The sequence below is a fragment of the Trematomus bernacchii genome, unplaced genomic scaffold, assembly GCF_902827165.1.
Source record: "Trematomus bernacchii unplaced genomic scaffold, fTreBer1.1, whole genome shotgun sequence".
Taxonomy (NCBI): domain Eukaryota; kingdom Metazoa; phylum Chordata; class Actinopteri; order Perciformes; family Nototheniidae; genus Trematomus; species Trematomus bernacchii.
The window spans coordinates 3,230,565-3,253,477 of NW_022987840.1; the positions used below are offsets into that span (position 1 = coordinate 3,230,565).

The 22,913-nt window shown below is 39.7% G+C and overlaps 2 protein-coding genes across 2 annotated transcripts in view; one reads left to right on the top strand and one right to left on the bottom strand.

The window, feature by feature from the left end:
• The window catches only part of gabbr1a (gamma-aminobutyric acid (GABA) B receptor, 1a), a 65,352-nt gene extending 47,397 nt beyond the window's left edge, over positions 1-17,955 (top strand). Inside the window, 9 exon segments of the mRNA XM_034112863.1 lie at positions 4,333-4,465; positions 6,495-6,611; positions 7,990-8,100; positions 10,385-10,478; positions 12,164-12,291; positions 14,361-14,489; positions 15,966-16,109; positions 17,655-17,756; positions 17,758-17,955. Coding sequence (XP_033968754.1) covers positions 4,333-4,465; positions 6,495-6,611; positions 7,990-8,100; positions 10,385-10,478; positions 12,164-12,291; positions 14,361-14,489; positions 15,966-16,109; positions 17,655-17,756; positions 17,758-17,940 — 1,141 coding nt within the window. The 3' untranslated portion in view covers positions 17,941-17,955.
• A 2,996-nt stretch (positions 17,956-20,951) lies between these two features.
• On the bottom strand, positions 20,952-22,754 carry tnfb (tumor necrosis factor b (TNF superfamily, member 2)). Its single transcript, XM_034112686.1, has 4 exons — positions 22,473-22,754; positions 22,304-22,358; positions 22,133-22,189; positions 20,952-21,882 (listed from the first exon to the last, which is right to left on the bottom strand). The coding sequence occupies exons 1-4, from the start codon at positions 22,659-22,661 to the stop codon at positions 21,425-21,427; spliced, it is 759 nt and encodes a 252-aa protein (XP_033968577.1). The 5' UTR covers positions 22,662-22,754; the 3' UTR covers positions 20,952-21,424.
• Between the last annotated feature and the right edge of the window lie 159 nt (positions 22,755-22,913).

Here is a 22,913-nt window from a genome sequence, read left to right on the forward strand (position 1 = left end):
TAGCTATAAGTGAATAGTCAATCGACAGAAAATGAACATTTTGAGAATCAATTAATCGTCGATTTTTAAGCAAAACTCCCAAACAGTGATTTTATCTTTTCAAATGTGAGAATTTGTAGCTTTTCTTGGTCTTACAATAAAGTATATTTAATATATTTGCCTTTTAAGTTAAGCCCCACGGACCCGCCGAAGGGGCCGAAACCACAACATCTGCAAGAAACAGTGTCTGAGGGCTTCTTAATATTTAATAAACTATGAATCTTTTATGTCCATGTAACGGGAAGAAACTCAGCTAACTGATCTTTTTTTTTTTTTTTTGTCAAAAAACCCCACAAAGCTAACGCTCAGCCTCTAAATTAGCCACGAGCGAAAAAATGTTAACGCATTACTGCACAGAAACTCACTCATAACACCCTTATTACTTATCGTAGCTGTACGTCCAACCCATCGATTAGCATCGTGAGAAGACACAGAATCGATCGGTACCTACATTATCACTCCATGATAAGAACTCGCGACTTTATAAACAAAAAAGACATCAAAACATGTGGCGCTAGGTAGCTAAAACGGCAAAATGGCTTACCTTTGTCGTTGTCTGGTCAAAAGTGGTCTTCAATGGCATTAAAACGATAAAAACGCTGCTGAAGGTTAATCCAATGTGTCTGTGTCCCTTTGAAATGATTTCTGATAATCCATAAGCAATAAACCGACTTTCCCATTTTCAGATGTCAGAGCGAGAGATAGGTTCGCTCTGGCCAAAACTGCATGCGCGAAGCCCCCACTTTTTTTTGTTAACGTTGGTGTGTATGTAAAAATTCCCCTTCGATTCTATTGGCTCTAACGGTTAAAAAGAGATGTCAATCACCAAAATCGACCAATGGGTTCCAGAGAAACGGCAAGAACGCCCATTTCCACCCAAATCAGTTACTTTCACAATTTTATTATTCAGTTATTATTTTTGCTAAACCTCTCTAAAAAGGTCAAATGCCACTTGTTTTGCATCAATCTTGATACAGGGTACTTATTATATGTTGTACTTTGGATTCCTAAAGCTTTTAGTCTACCAACCCATCATCCAAGGGTGGTTTTCACTATAAGTAAAAAAGAATTTTTGGACGGACACTCAAATTTACAGTTTTTTACTATGTTCAATCTGAATTTTCTTTAAAATAAAAAAACATCTATATTGATTCTGACTGTTCTACATCCAACTCACAGGTTTATCATTACTTTGAGAAAAAAGATTATAAATGTTCCCCTTTTAGAAGTGTAGTTATGGTCATTTGTTCTGGAAATGTCATTTTTGAGCATGAGACCTGAAAAACAGGCTTGGGGCTTAACAGTTGGCTGTAGAAATCAGACATTTTTAAAGCAATGGGCTTTAAGAATTTGTCAGGAGTATCTTAAACTGACTTATGATATTTTGTTGACCAAACAGTTAAGTTTAAATGTTGTCCTATTCATCCTTATATTATAATAATATATCTTTCATGTTTACTGCTTCGAGGAATTGTGAAAGTAAATGTGTCCTTCAGAGAACGAGGTCATCATTAAAGGGATTTTTGGAAAAAATGAAAATTGATAGATAAACTAAGTTGGGCCTCGGAGGTTAAATATATTTCATTGTTACATCAAGGTCAGCTGTTTGTGCAGCAGTGAATGGGAAGAACATCCTGTAACAACACCCAGCTGCTCCATCAGAGCAGGTCACTGTGGAGGCTCCGTGTGTGAATGGGAGTTTTTGTAGGCTGTGAAAAAAAAAGAATGCACCTGTTCAACAGAGACCTCACCTCTGTTGGGGTTAATGTAAATGCTGAAAGGCATCGCTGCCTCTCGAGTTCAGTGAATCCAAAGTTATCTGGGTATGGCGTTTTCCAATCTAGCATCTGGTATCGTTGTCATAGCTTAAGCTTAGCCCTAGACCAAATGCAAATAGACCTCCTTTAAAAACTGCCTTTTCATCTCGGATTTCTAAGCTTAATATATTTCTGTGAACCTGCCGCAGCATATCTCTGATTTCTTTTTAACAAAGTATTTTTGTGTTTGACCGAGGTCAAAGGGATTTAAAGTCCCACAAGTCCACGAGCTTATCAGGAGTTTTTCCTAAAGCTGGAAAAGGTTTGTTTTCGTTTGGGATCTCAGACTGGCTTTGGTGTGCCAGTCAGGCCTTCCTCTGGCTTTGATTATATTTCAAAAACAGTTTCACAAGGGCTGATTTCAGCAGCCAAAACAGTATGAGTCAGATCAAATCAAATGTATTCTGTAAGCTGTTTTCACAAAAAGACTTTGCCGCCAACTGCCTTGTGAGAGACAAAAAAACATAACAATTTTGGGAACAAAGAAAAGTGAAAAACAATAGATTTTGTTTTTAATCATAGCCCTGTATCAAATGGCAATGCTCAATAATTATCCTCTGAATATGCAGCTCCCTTTGGTTTTCGAGAGCTTTATTAAGAATTTCAACCTCAAAATGTGCAAAAGAAATTAGAAACATCCCAAAATACTGTGAAGAAATATCCATGTGTCTTGTTTCCATTTAAGGGCTCATGGAAAACAGTTTTTGCTAAATAAATCATATTTTTGGATTTCAATACAAACATGTGTGGTTAAGCAAAGGTTTGACAAAAACACTATTAATATTAACCATTTGATAAATATGCCAATTGATATGATCTTCTAATGTGTCCAGGGAAGCTACAGTTCAGTTTGATCCCAGAAAATCTCACAGTGATCTAAAACATCATGAGCAATCCAATGTTGGTCCTTGAAGATCAAACAAGAACTTAGTTTATTAAAAAAATATTCAATTCCCAGAGACATGAACATGCAAGAGGAAAATATTCTTCTAATAGTAGCTCGGATTCAAAGCAACCACTAGACATGAGAAAATATCTCCTGCAGTGCACTGAACATCACATATGCATGGTGTGTAACAGCATTAAAGGTTTCTCTGAGGTATCAAAAGGTTGGATAGGGGCCAGTGTGTGTGTGTGTGTGTGTGTGTGTGTGTGTGTGTGTGTGTGTGTGTGTGTGTGTGTGTGTGTGTGTGTGTGTGTGTGTGTGTGTGTGTGTGTGTGTGTGTGTGTGTGTGTGTGTGTGTATGCGTATGCGTGTATGTTAATGTGTGTGTGTATGCAGGCTGTACATAGTGTTGCTGTACAGTAAGTAAGCAGTGTGGCCTTGGGCGACACAATGGTAGGTCAGCAGGATGAAAGAACCAAAGACACCTTCTGCTGCAGGAAGAGCTGGAGCTGAGGGCCAGAGGAAAGCTGCTTCACTTGGTGTTATCATAAAGTGCAGAAAATATTATAACACCCAAATCTGCAGTCTTTGAGAGTATTATAATAGTGAGGTTTTCTCTATAGCAGCATGTATAAAACACTGGGTAGAAGTCCCCAGTGGAGGAATGTAACTAAGTATATTTCCTTAAATACTGTGCTTCACTTTTTCCATTGTGTTCTTGATAAAATGTTCCAAATATGTTTGCCCATGCACGAAAATCTCTGTGGAAAATATTGTACTGTTTACTTAATTGGTCTCACGGCTTAATTCACACTTCAGATATACATTTGGTATAACCTTTCTGTCCAGTAACCCAGTATAAGTCCAGTTTTTTCAATTTGGATATTTCTGAGAAACTGAAAGATTAAGTGTAAAGTGAATAACTTTGACAAAACATGGATGATCACTCGTCCATTAAACTGATTTTTTTGGAATAATAGTGATAATTCAACTTTATCAACAGACATTTGTAAAGTTACATTTTTTCCTAGTTTTCCAATATCTTTTTGGATCAGTTTATCTACCAAAAATGTATTTCATTATTATTCACCCAGCTTTAAGCAGATCATGCACTTTCTTTCTGCATTGCATTGTGGGAATAACCATTACTAATTAACCAAACAATTTTTTTTTCACACTGTCTCATTTGAGTATGCCAGAGCTTATTAACTTAAACGGTTTAGTTTGGTTTGCGGTTTCACAAATGTCCTTTTTTTTACATTCACTACATTTTTGTTATAGAACATTTGTATTTCCCCTGTAACAATTACACTTATGAGACAAATGACCATCAATCCCACATCCAAGGAAATGCATTTTGCTGTCTGAATCAGAAAATACAGATGATAAAATATGAATTTAAAAGAAACAATGAACAGCAATTGATGACATTTCTACGAGCAGACAGCCAGGTCACCTACACAATTAACCTCTGTTTACCTTCAAATTGACCATTCGTGCCTCTAAGCAGAAATTGTAATTACCAGTGTGTTTTTTTCCCTGAATTTGTTTGTTTCCCTGTCCTCATGTGTGAATCTGTCACTGTTCCAGGTACATCCAGAACTCTCAGCCGTACCTGAACAACATGACAGCGGTGGGCTGCATGATGGCTCTGGCTGCTGTGTTCCCGCTGGGGATTGATGGTCACCACGTCCACAGATCTCAGTTCCCCGTCGTCTGCCAGGTAACAGGAGGGAGGAAACAGCTAGAGGGAGGAAACAGCTAGAGGGCAGGATGGGGAGGAGGGCTGCATATTGTCTGCAAATAATTGGTTTCATTGACTTGATGTTTGTACCCAACAACTCATTTTAATTACAGGACGTGTTGAAAATGAGCTTAGAGGAAGTATAGAAGCAATTCAACTCAGATTTTTATGGTTTTTTATCCATTTGTTCATCTTTACCTTTGAAATAGTAGTGCCAAATATAATTCCTGTTGCCTTGGTAATGAAAACCCAACCCAGTCCAACTGAGATTAGATAGATAGATATACTTTATTGAGTCTATGGGAAAATGTTTTGTTACAGAAGCAGTTTGTTTAACATTAAAATACACATACTTAAAAAGTGGAATAGAGAATTAACAATTACAAATTAAATAAAAATTAAACTGTATCAAATTTAAACAATATAAAATATTCTGGATAATAAAAATGTTCTTAAAAAAGTCCAACATACTACAGGAGCATAGACATACTCAAATAAATGATAAATATCAGTAAGGAAAGTCACAAACAGTGCTTTCCCCTTCCTCATTACCCAACTGAGATACACTTGCATTCGATTTCAGGACTTCAATATAAAGTATTCATCTTATTCGAGCTGTTATCATTTAAAGTTTGAGAATTTCCTCTCATTTCACAGTTTTTGACCGTATCACATTGTGTTAAAATTGAGTTTAATTGTGTTCCAGCTTTTAAACAACGCTTTGCGAAGTCCACACTGAGTGAATTGCAAAGAAATCAATGTTTTTATGGCGGCACTTTTCCATCAGAGTGGAACATTCTACATCTACTGTGCATACTGTTTCCCAAAAATTCTCACTCATTTGATATCTGTGAGCATTTTGGCATCACAACTGATCTTAAAATACCATCACAATGTCTGGATGCACAGCAGGAAGTTGTACAGGCTGGTCCACCCGCATCAACACGTAGCATCTCAAAGTTTAAAATGTCGACAGTCTTTAAGAGTGTACCATTTTGCTTTATTTAGTATTGTATCGGCAGTATTGCTGGACTTTCTTTGGGCGACAAACATTGCCCTTTACAGTTATATCTGTCAGTTTTAGTACAGCCATTATGCAAACCCACGTTTAGGTTTTTCTGACAGGCTCGTTGTTGCTGCATGCCTGTGGAAAGCAGACACCTGCAAACCTTATTTCAGAAGTTTGATCACGCAAACGCTAATATAATTCATTAGGTATTTGAATGTATTTTGGTATTCAGTGGCACAGACATGATATGCTGGCTGGCAGAGTAGCGCAGGTGGAGGGATCCCAGCACTAATGAGGAGTGGGAGTGCTTCCTCTGTCACCCGTGTTGAGTCTTTTTGTTGTGGGGGAGAGAGGGAGATTTCCATTTCTGTTGTTTCCCTGCTCTTTGTCCCTGTCCAGTTATTCTCTCTCAGGCTTTGTTCTTCCTCTCTCTTGCACTCTGCCTCTGACCCTCTACCTACTCTGGAAAGCTTTTCTATATCTGCTGCAATCTCTCCCTTTCCTCAAATAAATATTGTCTCTTTTTCGTGCATCACCTTCTCTATTTATCGTTCTCTTTCTCTCCCTGCAGACACTACTCAGGGATAAATCTACTGAAAAAACTTGCACACCCTTAACATATTTTTAGGATAAAAAAATGCATGAGATCTATATTTGTATATGTACAGTAAATATTTGCCTTAAGGAGAATGGTTGAATAAAACAATGCGGTAAAGCACAGAGCGCTTTGCAGCAAAAATGCAAATACAACATTATCATTTAATGAAACTCAAAACGATTCAGAGAAGGAATGAAGGACATTATTTGTTATATATTTGACTAGTTCTATGAAAAATAACCAATGTTGTCATGAATTCTTTATATTATATAATATTTTTAGTTGTAGAAAAAGAAGATAATTTGTTTTTCCCTTAGTTGTGCTCCTATTTCTGAAACCTACACCCTTGAATAAAGTTATTTTTTAATTAAAATTCTCTCTCCTCCTCTCCCCTCCTCCAGTTCCGCCTGTGGCTCCTCGGCCTCGGATTCAGCCTGGCGTACGGCAGCATGTTCACCAAGATCTGGTGGGTCCACACCCTCTTCACGAAGAAGGACGAAAAGAAGGAGAAAAAGAAGGTAGGGAGGAAGTGTAGGAGAGAGAGAGGGAGGGATAAGCCTCTCAGCGGTCTCTGGAGAGCAGAGAGAGGATGGGAGAGAGAGGATGGGAGAGAGAGGATGGGAGGCCGGGCCGCACAGCATGTGTGGCGCCAGCTGATAAAAAGTCAAGTTTAAAACTTTGCAAGCTTCCTAGTAACATAAGCTTCTAAGAGGCCAGCTCGGCATCATTCACTTCTGCAGGGTTGTAGAGAGCGTGCAGGGATAAGGGTGTTGGACACACTGACATAGATACTGTACTTAAAATATGCACATGCATCTCTACACACATGCAACATTTATGCATAAAAAAAAATGCAGATTAGGGGCACATAAAACCAATCCCCTGCTACCCACGTCATCAGATGTATTGACTTGCTGGTGTGTATGTGTGTGTGTGGGAGTGTGTGTGCCTCCTCTTGAAGATAGTGTGTCCTGGAGCCAGCCAGATACTGCCAGTCTGTGATGTGTTGTGGGAATTTTCTAAGACCTAATCAGAAGAATAAGAGATTAAGCCATTTATGGAATATTTATGAATATGGATGAGTATTAAAGTTCTTTGCAGAATTCCAACCTTGGGGGGGTTTATTATTTGAGCCAAAGCACAGCGAATCGGGTTGACTTTCAACTCTCTTCATGTCCACAGAAGGGCAATTTGCTCGAGAGCTCTGCGTGATATTTAAAGGAATTTTCACAAATCGAAGGGAGAATGAGCGCTTAACCAATCATTTTTCATGCAACTCAAGTGAAGAGGCCTAGGACTATGTAATGTGTTTTCTGCTTTATTTTATTTTCAGTTTTAGTCATTGCACGCTTGAATGGCTGTTACTATGTCGGAGTAGCTGGGGGTAAGCCAGCGTGGTCGAATGAAAAAATATGTGTTGAAAGAAAGAGGAGGGAGTAGCAGTAGCAGAGCTCATTTTTGGTTTCTTGTTCTTGGTTACGGCTGCATTGCTTCCATTATAGCTTAAGTTAAGAATAATGGAGTTGATATCAGCCGCTTCGGAAACTATCCAGGCAAAAGCATTGTGTGTATAAATGACGATTTCAGGTGGCAGCACAAATACAGCTACTGCAGCCCACACACACACACACACACACACACACACACACACACACACACACAAACTGCTCCTAAAGTATACTTAGACACACAAACACACACACTTTAACGCACACATTCAGAAAGACAATTCGCGCCCAGTCATCCAGAAATCACAAGGACGCCTGTCGTATTATTCGTCCTGGTTGTTTGTCTTTGTTTGTGGAATGGCTTGTGATGCCCTTGGAAAACTGATAACTGTGGTGTATCTATGTGTGTGTGTGTGTGTGTTCATGTGTGTGTTTTCTTTGCTCATAGCAACACTTGGAGCCATGGAAACTCTACGCAACAGTTGGAGTGCTGCTGGCTATCGACTTCCTGTCACTCATGATCTGGCAGATTGTGGATCCCCTGCACATTACGGTGGAGGTAGAGTGCGAATGACAGATGAGATAATTTGTGTGTCACCGGCCGTTTGCTCAGACCGGGCAGCCGTTGTCATGAGTCAATAGCGCAGTAATGAGACACCGCGCGTCGTTTGTAGAAATGTTCTTTCATTTTGATTAATCTTACACTCAAAGAGCACAATCCAAAACAAGGATAGAAATCACAAAGCAGAGCCAGACAGAAGCACTAAAACAGTGACATTTATGACCCGAATAATCCAATTGATTTGTGTTCAATAGTGTAAGCACTGCTAAAGATACCCTGTGGTACAAACTGTATATTAAATTCATTAAAATGAAAAATCCTGGCTTATTAAACATTTATCTTTTAAAGGTCTTATGAGATTGTTTAGCTTCATTAAAGCTGCTCTTAATATTAATATTTGTTATTAACATTGAATCAAGGGATGCACATTTTCAGCATTCAAAGTGCAGAAAACACACACTTATCAACCAGTCCATCCTATTGTGGTGGTTTTACAGCATATGTACTCAGTTTTCACCTGCTGTTAGCAACCTTCATATGCTTTAAGATGTGAAATTCCTAATGAAAATACCTGGCTATTCAGCTGACTTAAAGGGGACCTATCATGCAAAATGCACTTTTGTACGTCTTTTATAAATGAATATGTGTCCCCGGTGTTCCAGGGAACTCACCAAGTGTCAGAAAACACAACCCTCTCTATTTTCCTCCATACCCAAATCTCTAAAAAAGGGGCTGCAACGGATCTGATAAAAACTGATCCAGATTTGAACACTGTCCTGACGTCAGGACAGTGGCGCTACGGCTATTGGGCCAACTCCACCAATCAGGAGGAGACAGCCACGGCCATTGCCGTTCGAAAGCGCTGGAGACGCTGTAGTACATATGCCAGGCCTGTAGATGGTGCTGTTCTCACAGAATCAGCCCTTGCAAAAACAGAGCTAACATTTTTCAAATTGAGCAAAATGAGGCATGGCTAAAATGCATGATCTGTTTGGTATTTTGAAAAAAAAAAAGTATAAATATGCCTTATATAGGTATGGTCCTTCACTATATTATTCAAATATAGCATGATAGGTCCACTTTAATGCTCCACAAATTTCACCAGCTTGGGTCCAAATTGTATTTCTCCTGTTTGGTGCTTAGCAGGTAGTGTACAATGGATATTTATATCATTTTTCACTGAAAACAGCTGACAGCAGCAAGGGTAAAGTCGCTGTCCTGGAAAAACAAAACAATACGCTGGAAAATGCTAAAACACGACTTAGTGCTGAGCCTGCAGGAACATGCAGTAATCCTCTGTGTATTCAACAATACAAGTGACACTTTACATGTATAAGTAGACACATTGTCTTTAAACTTTAAAATATTCGTATACAGTCGCTTTGATGATCTGAAAATCATGTTTACGTCAGTTAGCAGCCCTCTTACATTTAACTACATGTTACAATATGTTACCACCATCAACTGTTAATATGCACTTTTACGGTACACATGAGTGATTTATCACATGTAAAACACTACAAAAGCAAAGCTCCACACTGCCACTAGTAGATAAAAACTCCACAGAATACCTTTCATATGTACAAACATTTACAACAAAGGTGAAACCTCATGATTCCATTGTGTGACTCTTTGGTGGAGTATCCTGATTTCCCTGATAAGCACCAATCTTAGAAACCTCAAAGCTAGTTGGATCCTTTGTGTTCAGATGAACTCTGTTAGTCAGTTTGGCTCTTCTTTCTATTCCCAGTGATCAGATGGACAAGCTTCCCTAAGCACAGCCAGAAACCTAATGGACTTTGTGTGACACTATCAGTACATTGATAAGTGGCTGACATGTTCTAAGATTAAGACACAGAAACCGTGATACTGTTTCAACTTTAAACAGCATATCCAGAATGTCCTTAAAACCTCCATGAGACACAACATGGAGACACTAATGTGCATGTAGTCCGCACTCATTAAGTGCAGTCGACCTCTGGAGGAACAAGAGTAGACTCTATTCATCATCATTAGCCCTTATCTGCACAGTGCTGTCAAATTGTGAATTTAAATAGCCATATTTCATATTTATTGGATATCTTATACTCAGTTTTTTCAGTCATTTATTTCTGACATATGGTAAAGACCTATTTGCTCAAGGGGATCAACCGTGCAGTCACTGGTGCTTAAGCTTACTGTGCAGTGTTGCCTCCATCGCCAGAGAGCTGCTGTGTCATCGTTTCTTAATATCTCTCTCTTTATCCTTCTTCTCCTCGTCCTCTGTCTGCCGTGCGAGTAGAAGTTCACAAGGGAGGCCCCTAAAGAAGATTTGGATGTCCTGATTCAGCCCCTGCTGGAGCACTGCAGCTCAGAGAAGATGAACACGTGGCTCGGTATGCGTTGTCTCTCTTTCTTTTTTACTCTCTCATATCACAATCTGTCTCTTTATCACTCTTTGCCCTGCTCTGGTTTTGAATAAGCTTTGTCACACACATGGCCATATGCAGGCACATATGCACACACACACACACACACACACACACACACACACACACACACACACACACACACACGCACACACGCACGCACACACACACACACACACACACACGCACACACGCACACACACACACACACACACACACACACACACACACACACACACACACACGTCACTACCATTCACTCTGAATTAAACAGGCCTCAAATCACAGCGTCCTCGCTCGGCCCCCACCCCCCCTCTTCAGTTTGATTCCTCTTTTTTCTCTCTTTGCTTCTCTTTTTGTCGGCCCACGCAGTCTCTCTTTCTCCCTGTCTGTCTCTCTGCTGACTTCCTTAGCGTGGCAGCTCTTATGAAAATATAATGGTGTTGGAATTCAAATAATGTGGGTCACAAACTGGGCCATTGCCCCATAGCATTTCCCTTCTCAGAGAAGAAAAGATGGTGCTTTAATATCAGGCGGTATAAGGAGACAATGGACAGTGGGAAGAGGTGTCCAACTTACTCCGTCACACGTCCTCTTTTTATTCCCCTCGTCTCTCTCTTTCACTTTCCCTTGTCAGTCTAACTAGCTTTCAGGATATTCCGCCTTTTTGCAATTTAGTTTCTATTGGACGTACATTTTTGGTTTCCTTTCCCTGCACCACTCGGTCATAGTCCGTCGATGGCCACACCGATCTGTTCACAATGTAACCTTCACTAGAAGCAAAGGGGGTTCATGTCATCTTGCAGGTTTTCTATTCTTTTCATGTCCTAAAATGTCATTAATACTGCATCTCCTCATCCTGCAATGTGCATAACATGTTCCTTGCTTTAAAGATTTATGTTATATATATACGTGTATCTTATATCTTGATCCAAAAAAGAAATCTGTAGTTCAAATAGTATAAATAATATTGTATTAAAAAAAGCATAGTACAGATTTTGCAGGGTTAGGGTTAGTTAAATAAGACAAAAAAAAATGAACAAATTCAGCAAATGAGTTCTGCAAAAAAAGGTCAAATTGCGCTCAGCTCCAAAATGTTATGACTATGTTTTGCGCTGTATGGGATGGGTCAGAAAGCAGTTTCAAATGATGCTCAGTTCATGGTCGACATTCTTTGTGAATCCCCCCCCCCCCCCCCCCCCCCCCCCTGTGTGTCCTAACAGCTGTTTGTCATGTTAGTTGCTTAACCTCAATTCAGTTAAGATTTGACCATAATAACTGTTTCCTACATGGAGACCAACAGGGCCACATTTTTGTCAATTTAAAAGACAACATTGATTGATTGATTGATTGATACATTTTATTTCGAACAAGTAAAATAAATAATTACAAAACAAAATAAATGTTGCAGTGCATAGTCATGTAAGAGAAATTGTAAATGGTAAGCGAAACTGAATGCTGAAGCATTTGAGTTTTTCTTCAGGGAAGCATTCTTTATCTTTCAGTTACTTTGTCTTTCAAAATCTCACATTATTCAGCCTGCATTTGTTTCCATACAGTACTGTTGTTTCTTGTAATAATTGCCTCAGTTGCATTACACATATCGTATTATATACCTTTCATGTTTTTCCACTGCTTCTTTCTTCTTGTAGGTGTGGTTTACGGCTACAAGGGTCTCCTGCTGCTCCTGGGGATATTCCTGGCCTACGAGACCAAGTCCGTCTCCACAGAGAAGATCAATGACCACCGGGCCGTGGGGATGGCTATTTACAATGTCGCTGTGAGTCCAAAAAAGAAATGGCACCGTCACGCCTAACCTCCTGTTTCTGGATGCTGCCTTCTGCTAAAAGCACAATGAATAACTTTAACGTGGCTATAAATACGATTTTTATGCCCCGTAGCATAAAATGGCCGTATTATAACTGTGGGTGGGTTAATCAATGCAACTGCCTCCATGATTACTCTGTCTGGGTCTCACGTTTTTTTTTGCTTTACTGCTCATTTCAGAGCAAAAGAGGCAACAGACCAGTGTTAGGATATTATATCTACACAAGCTTAAAAGCTTCATTCTCGAGGGGCTACTCTTGTTTCTGCTGTTTTGTTATATAAGTTAATGGAGTTCATAGATAACATAATGCCCCCTTAATGCTTGTGGTGTATATTCCTTTTTTAAGTAGATAAGTGACTGAACATGACACAACAACACATTAAAGTATATCCTATGAGGATAAAATGTAGTTAAAAGAATAAATAGGCTTTCGTCTCAAAATCAAGATTTCTACATTCATCGTTTGCATCCATCTTTATAAATCACACAACAGAAAGTCCCCTGTGGGCACAACAGAGTATTAATGTTGATGATTCCTTGCAAAATAACCTCTGGGATGTTCTGAACATTAAAGATTAATGATGTAGTATACAATACAGAAATGTACATGTTGGTATAATGATCGGTTAGAGCAACAGGAGACACAGAAACACTATATAAAATATTCAAGCTTTCCCACAAGCACATGATTCCTTAAAATGCAGATCCCTCAACACGTTCTTATCCAAATCATAATACTTCCAGAACAGGCTGCTGTATGTACGAATCATACAGGGTGCCTGTGAACGACCGTCTCATGTGACCTTTCACGCAATAAATATTATTTTCAATAGGACTACCTGTTGAAATAAAAGTGAATAAGTCAAAATATACTGAAAAGTGAAACACTAAACTTTTATAGTGCTGCAATCTCATGCTGAGCATAAACTGTATATGGGAAGGAAACTAAGTGCAGGGTTATGTGTTATGGTTGTGTGTGTGTGGCAGGGATTGCATTCACACAGTGTTTTGTATGGAGCTGTTATACTGCCCTTTAGTCGGAATAGGTTTAAAATTGCACCAATTTAGCAACTAAAGTTCAGTGGTAAAAACGCAGCCGTCAGTCCAAACCGTTTCTCTGCTTTTGTTAATAGCAAGTGAATCATCTTAAACGGAGGCACCTAGGATGCACTTTACTCTGCCATTATGTTCACTTTAGCCACTTTAGACAAATACTCGCTGCCATTTCCTGACACTCTTGGCACACGCTAACTTTGTAATTGATGCAAAATCTACAGAAAAGTGGTTTCTGTCACTTTGACTGCCAGAGGAGTTTTTTTAGCTTTGATCAAAAGCAGGCAAACATCTTTTTATTTGTTTTTAAAAAGCCTTTTTTGCCAGAATGTCCTGCACTCTCCTTGATTTACTTTTAAAAAGATATGATTCTAATGACCTTCCAAGCAATTATCAGCTTATACTTTAGTAATAAATAAAAGGATTGATTGTTAATTCTCAGTCAAGGAGAGGATTCACCATGGATCCATCAATCATGGTTATTTATGAGAGCATTGAATGCAGCTTGCATGCTCATTTCATCACATGGTTCCGTAATGTGAGACGAGCCTAATGTTATTATTTTATGTTCTGATATACACATCTCAGTTTTATGATGATGTCAATAGTTAATGGCGTCTGTGAAGAGCCCTCCTTCCTCTTCGCTAAGCTGTGAGCTCCAGGCTCTGATGAGATGACAATGTGGTGATTGTCAGCGCGCTGTAGCCACTTCAGTCATGACTTTTTAATGCTGTTTTCACATGGGAGCCCTCCCCGGAATGATAAACAGATGCCTAATGCTTTTATGGATGTGATTTCCCTCCCTTCTCATTCTCTAACTTTACTTCATTCTGCACCTCCTTTCTTCTCACTTCCCCTGCTTTCTTTTTTCTCTCGACTTTAAACAACACTTGTACTCCTTTCTTTTTTAACTTGTGTTTCTTTTTGTTTCCCTCCATCTGTTTCTGTCTCTCTCTGTCCTCCTGCAGGTGTTGTGCCTGATCACGGCTCCGGTGACCATGATCCTGACCTCGCAGCAGGACGCTTCCTTTGCCTTCGCTGCTCTGGCAGTCATCTTCTCTGCCTACATCACTCTGGTGGTGCTCTTCGTACCCAAGGTGCTCTGATTCCTCCCTGACACCTTTAGGAAATGCTGTACACACTAAAAGATTCACTTGTTTTTCACTAAAACCAAAGGTCAAAACGTGCCAATCTCAGTGTCTTTAGGGGAAAAGATGCCTGTACTGCAATGTGCATTAAAATGACAAAGCCCTGATTCTTCGTTCCGACTGAAAGCTGTTTTTTGATGTTGGGTGCAAAACAATATTGGTATTTTTGTTTAATATTTGTATTAAAGGTGGGGGTAGGTAAGTTTGAGAAACCGGCTCGAGATACACTTTTTGTTATATTCCATGGAATGCTCTTAACATCCCGATAGCAATGAATATCTGAAGTGCTTTGACAAAAAATCCATTAAAAAATGTCATCTGTGGAAGCCGTAGTACTGTAAAAAGCACGACCAATCATTTTAGCCGGCCCGGCTAAAATAACTGGATGGCCTACCTGCCTGTCAGCCTTCCATCTGTGCACAAGCTTATCTCGTGCCCTCATTGGTCATGTGCGCGTTCGTGTGTGTTGGAGGAGGGGCTCTGTAAGGAAGTGGCAGATTTTTTCCGGCTGTGTATTTTCAAATTCTAGCGCACTCGAGCTGGTTTCTCCAAAATTACCTACCCCACCTTTAATTGATATAGCCCATAATATAAGAAAAACAATGTTGGTTTATGAGAATCAAAGGGTTAGAATATACAATAATCCAATCAGAAGGCCTTACTCTGGACAACCTGCACACCTGTTTTTTTACACTGTATGTGTTGTTTAAGAAAAAAGGTTTGTATGTATTATGCTATTAAAACCTAACTATATTTTGTTAATTAAAAAAGTGTATCATGACATAAAAAAATAACAAAATGAAGAGTAAAGTATTCCACTAATGTCAAACATAAATAATATTTAAAATGTCATAAAAAAAAGGCCTTAATCTGTATAAACCTAGAAATTAAGACAAATCAAAACAAGAGAGATACAGGGAGGGTCCAGCAGTCAGGGGACTGTGATGGAAGAGAGTTAAAGAAGTTAGGAAAGATTATAGAAATGATCAAAGTTAGCTCTCACTGAAGATCTAATCTCTTAATCTTTTAATCCGTCTATGATCCCACCATTATGGTAATAACCTGTGACATTTCACATTACTTTATGAATGTGTGCCTGCATTAAATATTTGGTGTTAGGAAAACAAAATGATTTGGCAAACAAGTGAGAAATGTTAATTGTCTTGTTTGGAATGAACAGACAGAGGAAAGAGTGCCACCTACAGAACATCTAACGACATCAACAGAATATCCAATGAAAACACATCACAATAGAGAGCCAAGCACAACAAGAAGGTCTTTAGCCTTCAGGCCATTGAGAGAGACTTGGCTTTAAGGGCTGCAGATATTAAAACAAATTTATAAGATGCATTATTCATTCAGCCAACCGTGCTCTCAAGCCTTATCTTTGTGTTTTATTGACTTCCTGTTCCTGTGGCGGTGCAGATGCGGCGTCTCATCACCCGTGGCGAGTGGCAGTCGGAGCAGCAGGACACTCTGAAGACCGGCTCGTCCACCAACAACAACGACGAGGAGAAGTCCCGACAGCTGGAGAGAGAGAACAGGGAGCTGCAGAAGATCATCCAGGAGGTGAGGCGTTATACCCACACTTACATTGTTTCATTAGTTTAAACAGGAAAAGGAATAACACATTACATTGTGACATACAAATAGAGACATGTTTATGGTATCATGTATCCTTCATCGCTTTATAATGTATGTAATACATTTAAAGGTGGGGTATGTAATTCACTTCAGAAACACTTGTTGTTATATTCCATGGAATGCTCTTAACATCCCGATAGCAATGAATACATTAAATGCTTTGACAATAAATACATAAAAATATCTGTGGAAGCCGTAGCGCTGTAAAAAGCACAACCAATCATCTGAGCCGTCCCGGCTAAAATAACTGGATGGCCTTCCTGCCTGTCAGCCTTCCATCTGTGCACAAACTTATCTCGTGCCCTCATTGGTCATGTGCGCGTTCGTGTGTGTTGGAGGAGGGGCTCTGTAAGGAAGTCTGAAGGAAGGGGCAGATTTTTTTCGGCTGCGTACTTTCAGATTCTAGCGCACTCGAGCTGGTTTCTCCATTCTTACCTACTCTACCTTTTAAGTATTTTTGATAATATAACATTATTTCCATAATTAGCTTTCACACTAATAGATGTGAAAAATAGTTTTTAAGCATTCCTCTTTTATTCAATGTAATTATGAGAGTTTAGCTCCATGAAATTACTGCAAAAAAAAGTATAAAGGTTTGAAATGTCTTCAGTAAGTCACTTATATGTCTGAGAAAATAATAATTATTGACATATAGTATAGCCTATAATATATACATTTTCATACAAATCTATTCATAAAGTACTTAAAATGTTCATATAATTGTTCACAACAAGAAACACATTACGTAATAGTTAAAATAATTGCAATGAGGTTTAACAGCAGTGATGGATAAAGCAAAGCTAACCTCAGCAGGTAAGACGTTCCAGAGATCTGGGATCTGGGATCTGCCATCCGATAAACGTGACGACATTTTGTTAACTGCTCATCATAGTTTCCCAGAGCCTTGGAACTCTGAGAGCAACAGTGCAAAACTTTAATATATTTGATTTATTATCATATTCGGCCAGAAAAAGATGCAAATCCTAATTTGAGAAGCGGGAACTAGCTTAATGTTCTGCGTTTTTGCTTGAAAATGACTATGGCGTGTAACTGTACTTATAAATGTTACACAAAGTTAAAAGATACCTGGATGTCTAGCTAATTGAAAAGGGTTGTTTTAACTGAATTGAGTTTCAAAAGAACATTATGGAAAATGTCCCTGTGTAACCAATCCTGCTCTGCTAAAGATGTCACTCCTTGTGTAAAATGCTTTTATTTATTTTTATTTACTTTACTATTATTAATTTATTTTTTATAATGATCTTATTTATTTCCTTATTTTAACTTATTTTTATTTTTTACTTAATTTTATTTCATATTCTGTTTTACCATATTATTATTTGTCATTTGAATGGAAAAGTCCAGGATATGTCTTGATTTGTAAAAATGAAAATAAACTGTTCAAAGAAAAGAGAAATGCTACACAACACAAAATATAACCGTGTCTCTCTTCTCTCGTTGTGTCTTCAGAAAGAAGAGAGAGTTTCCGCACTCCGCAACCAGCTGGCTGAGCGACAGGCTTTACGCAACCGCCGCCGACCCTCCTCTGGCCAGAATCAGAACCACAACGCCCCCCCCGCCCTCTTCCCAGCCCGACCCCAAGTCTCTGCTGCCCCCGCCCGGATACCCCAACCCCACCACGGACAATCACTCCCTCCCGCCTTCCTTCTCCAACTCCTCCAACCTTTACCCGGCCGACAGCAAGATGAGCCGCAACCACTGTCAGAACAGCCAGATCCCACTGCTGTACAAATAGGCAGGCACCGGGAGAGGGGAGGGGGGGGGGGGGGCAACAGTCACACACACACACAGGGGACACAAAACACAATGACACACTGTGACTTTCGCTTGATTGGGGCACAGCGGTGTAGTGACACTGTTTTAAAAAAAATGGCGTGGAAGCACAAATAAGTTCACAGGAGCGCTGTACACGCGGCAGCTTCGGGGGGGATTGCGCAGGTAACACCCGTTCCTCACAGTTTTGATCTCACTGCGTCCGCCCCAGCAACGAGGCACTTGTGACTGTCCAGACTAGCAGCACTCGAGGTCCTTTTTTTTCAAAGTGAACAGAAAGGTCTCTTAATCATTCCTCTCCCCCATTCGTTATCTCGTTCTGTTGTGGAGACACCTCGCCGAGGATCTTAAAAGGAAACGTTTGTGTCTTTGTTATATCGTCTCCACCGTTCGTCTCTCAAGTTTGTTGACTAGGCAAGCACACACAGTAGTGGTTTATATTGTTCTGTAATATCTGACCTGTTTTGTCATGGAGTTGTTGTTAAATTATTTGTTTACTTTTCAGGGGAGTTGTGGAAATGGAATTTACAAAAGGGACAAAGGATTGTAAAGTCCGCTGAGCGCCACCGCGTGGATACTGGTTTCACTGAAAGATGATAATGTGCATTATTAAATAGCCATAATTTAGAAAAGGCCTAAGAGCTTGGCATGTATGGATGTCTGTTGTCAGGACTGTGTATTCAAGTACAACACTGCATCTAAAAAAAAAAACAGTCCTTTGCTGAATATTAACTAATTTCAAAGGAGGAAAGTATCCAAGCTTTCTCATGTTAAGGGAAACTTTTGATAGTTTTGCCATTTGCGATGATGTTTACATTGTATTTTTTGAGATTTGTGTTGTACCTTTTTAGCGGTAAAGAACAGTCGTAGCCATCAAATAACCCCCCCTGCTGCAGCCATAGTCAATGCAGCTGATTCTCACATTTTGTCAGGAAAACTCCAACATGCCAGAAGAATAGTTTGTACTTTCTTCCTCCTGAAACTGAAAGCCAATTTATATATTTCACAGCAGCAGTGCGGTGAGACGTGGGGCTTCTATGATGGCTATTTCTGTGGGTCTTCAGTGAAAGCACAGTTTTTATACACATTATTCTTGTGAGCCTTTTTTTTTATTGGATGTTTTTCTTACGTTTTCCCATAACAGACAATCGGGATGGATGCTATATTTTATTTTATTTTTTTCCATTTTGCCTTTGGGTAAATTGTAAATGTATCAAAGAAGGATGTACGTAAAGTTATGTGACAAACTGTATTTATTCAGCAGTTAATCTGGAGGTACTATTTCATTCATGAGCTATTTCCAGATGGTATAAAAGCAATGATAACAGCTTTATCAGCAGGTAAAACAATACTTTGTCAAATATTTTTTCAAATATATATGTCAGTGCGCACTTTAAACTGAACAAACTATGGTTATTCCACTTCATGTTTGCTGGTATTCTAATACATTTTAGCTCAGGGTATGGAGGAGGACATCAATGAATGAAATAGGCCATATGTATTAACTGTGCAGTACCTGGAAGAGATAGTGTAACATATGAATGCAGAAATAATTTAGGAGTTGTTCTATTATCTTGCACATATATGACAATATATATGGATTTGGGGATATTTGTATTCACTATATATAAGATCGTAAATGTTAATATATTTCAGAGTATGTGTATGCAAATATATGGGTACCATAAATAAAAATAATTGTTTTTTCATTGGGTATTTGTGTTTCAGTGATACCTTTCTTTCCACATCACTGAAAATACATAAACAAAAGGGAAGTACAGGGTTCATTTTTCAAACTACACTGTGAAGTCAAACTGAAACTAATTATTTTGTGGATTCTTTTCAGATGTTTTTCAGCTTGGGAAACGCTAGATCCTATTTGATGAGGTAGACCACAATTTCACAATTAATTTTAATTGCACAGCACAGCTTAATAACATCATCCACTAGATGTCACCTTTTATTTGTGGCTTTTTCTAACTGACTGACCTTTAGAGCAATTAACTCTGTTATGTTGAGTTTATTTGTCTGTTGAACTTGATTATTTTTTACCGGGTCAGCCTGCGGGAGGCAAAGAGCAAACAAACCCAGAAGAAGAAATCATTAAACAAAACTGGGAAACGGTTTTCAGCACAATGACCAGCTGTGAAGGCTAGCGGGAATGTTGTTACTGAGACAATAAGTGGATGTTTGTGGATAAAAAAAGACACAAAAGTAGACAAATGGTTCCCAAGTACATCCGATATTTGTATAAAAAGTGCTTTTACATGATGACAATGTGACGAGGCCAGCTGTGCTGCAGGATAGCACATATGCATACTGAATGCAGTCACACACACACACACACACACACACACACACACACACACACACACACACACACACACACACACGCACACACACACTGCCATGTCATGTCTCTTTCCAGCTGACTGAAGATGAAGTATGTGGTAATAGAGGGAAAGGGGTTGCTGGTGTGGAGGAGGAGGCAGGTTGTGTGTGGGATCGGGGGTGGTGGGAGGGTGTCATTGGGGAAAACCCGCTCTGGGCTGAGGCTTCTGTGGGCCTCCACCTGACACAGCACTCAGCTACAGCACAGAAAAATAGGAAATTCCCCTCATCTTGTCTGATCTAACAAAGGAAGTATTTGCTGGCTGTGGAGGAATTTCAAAGCTGCTCTTGTCAAATTGTGTGTTTGCGTCTGTGTGAGTGTGCGTGTGTGTGTGTGTGTGTGTGTGTGTGTGTGTGTGTGTGTGTGTGTGTGTGTGTGTGTGTGTGTGTGTGTGTGTGTGTGTGTGTGTGTGTGTGTGTGTGTGTGTGTGTGTGTGTGTGTGTGTGTGTGTGTGAGAGCTACTGCCCTGGCTGGCTTGAGATGTTTGCCGACTCGACTTTCGTCTTACTATCTCAGTTTAGAAATGACTTCATCCTATGTAATTAGAAAAACTCAGTGATCTTTTCTGTAAGTATTTCCTTTTAGGATTTTAATTAAACTCATGTTCACATTAACATATAAATACAATCTTGGACACCTATTATAAACAATTTAAATACAAATAAATACAAATAAATACAAACATGTGATAATAGTTCTGTACATAACTCTTGAACATAATCTCTTCAGTGAAGAGCTGTGTCTGTATCCGGTACAGCAGAGAAAGTCTAGCCTACTACAATTTCAGGTCAGCATAAATAATGTACAAAAAGCGCCTAAAATATAAATAATGTTGCAAACTGTTACAGTTTATAGGATTTAAAAAAATGTCTGCACTGCCTGTTCGGCTACAAGTTTATCTCCATTGAGATTTAAACAGTTTTACATCACCATGAAGATGAATAATATTAAAAGTAAGTAAAAAACATACACAATGTAAAAAAGAAAATCCAGAACTTATGGCACTGTGCAGGGCTTTGTATCGTATCTGTTACTATCACAGCAAAGAGTCATTTCAAGGTGCAAACACACCAAAGAAGGTCCGTCCCTCGTCGGTCTCCAGCTCTGATAGCTGGTTGGTTTCGGTCCACAGTCGGTCTCCTTTGTTCAGCTGAAACACTGCGCCCAGATAAATGGCGTTGTACCACCCCTGTCCTTCTCTGTAGCTCTCCACCTGCGCCGTGTTTTGGCAAGCCGACCTCACGGCGCTCATCAGAGAGGCTTTGCTGTTAATGGAGTCTGAGTAGCGCCAGATCCTGTGGCTGAGAGGTGTGAGGCCTTTACCCGCTCCTTCCTCGTCGCCATCGCTGCAGGACACTCTGAACGACGCCTGGCTGTAGACGAAGTACAGTCCTGTTTGTGGGATTTCTATCTGGTTGTTCACCAGTCGAAAGCCACCCTGAGCGAACGCTTGACCTTGACCGCTTCTCCACTCCAACTGGTCTTTCAAACTTTCGCCTTCTTCGTAGATCCCTGAAAGAAGAGTAATAAGACACATTGTTAAAGCCCGGAAACACTTTGGTTGTTTTCTACAGAGGGTTTTCTATTATTAACAGAATTTGATTGAACTCGTGCAACAACTTCCTTAAAGTGCACCTGATCATCATACTTCTAAAAAGAAGGAAGCAAAAAATATCACAAAAGAGGAAGGAAGACTCTTTGAACGCTGAGATCATGAGCTCATTGTTTGCTGCGAACCGAATGAAACCAAGTCATGACTCACCTTCTAGATGGATGGCTGCCTTGGCTTTGCTGATTCGCCTCAGTGTGGTGTGGGGATCTGAGGAGAGAAAGACAAATGTGAGCTTGTCTCAAATAATCAATAAAGCCCCAAGTATATCTAACAAACCACCTTTGGCATTTTTACTACATGAGCACCTATGCATGTAATCACCTGTTTTCTCAGCTGTGTCCTTGTCGATCAGCGCATCTGTGTGGCCTGGTTGCGTCTGTAAGGAGAGAATATGACAAATGAATTACAAAATATAAACACAAAAAGTGCATTTCAGTAAAAATACAAGGTTTAAAAAGGTCAAATACAGAAAGACGGAGCTACTCCTTACCATTTGTTCTGGCCTTCCACTCCAGTACCAAGCAAACACCAGGATGCCCCCTACGCAAAGGGCCACGACAAGAAGGGCCACAGTCAACTTTAATATCCGTTCTGTGGAGGACTTCTTTTCTACCAAGACCACCGTCCTCTGCTCAAGACCCATCTCCATGTCACTTGGTGCAGATGTGTAGGCCACCATACTGCAAATCCCCGATGTTAAATGTTGAAATTAAAAGCTCAAATCTAGCAACTGAAACACTTTGCTGGATGCTGATGTTGATACTTCTCTCTTTGTGTTGCTATTGTGTTAAGAGTGAATTTCTGCCAGAGAGCTTGTAGTATTTATGCTGTGGCAGCGGCCTCTACAGTGGGGAAACTCCAGTGATGTCACAATGTAAGTGGAGACAGTGCAGCAGCAGCAGCAGAGCGGCCTGAGCTATGGAGAGGAACT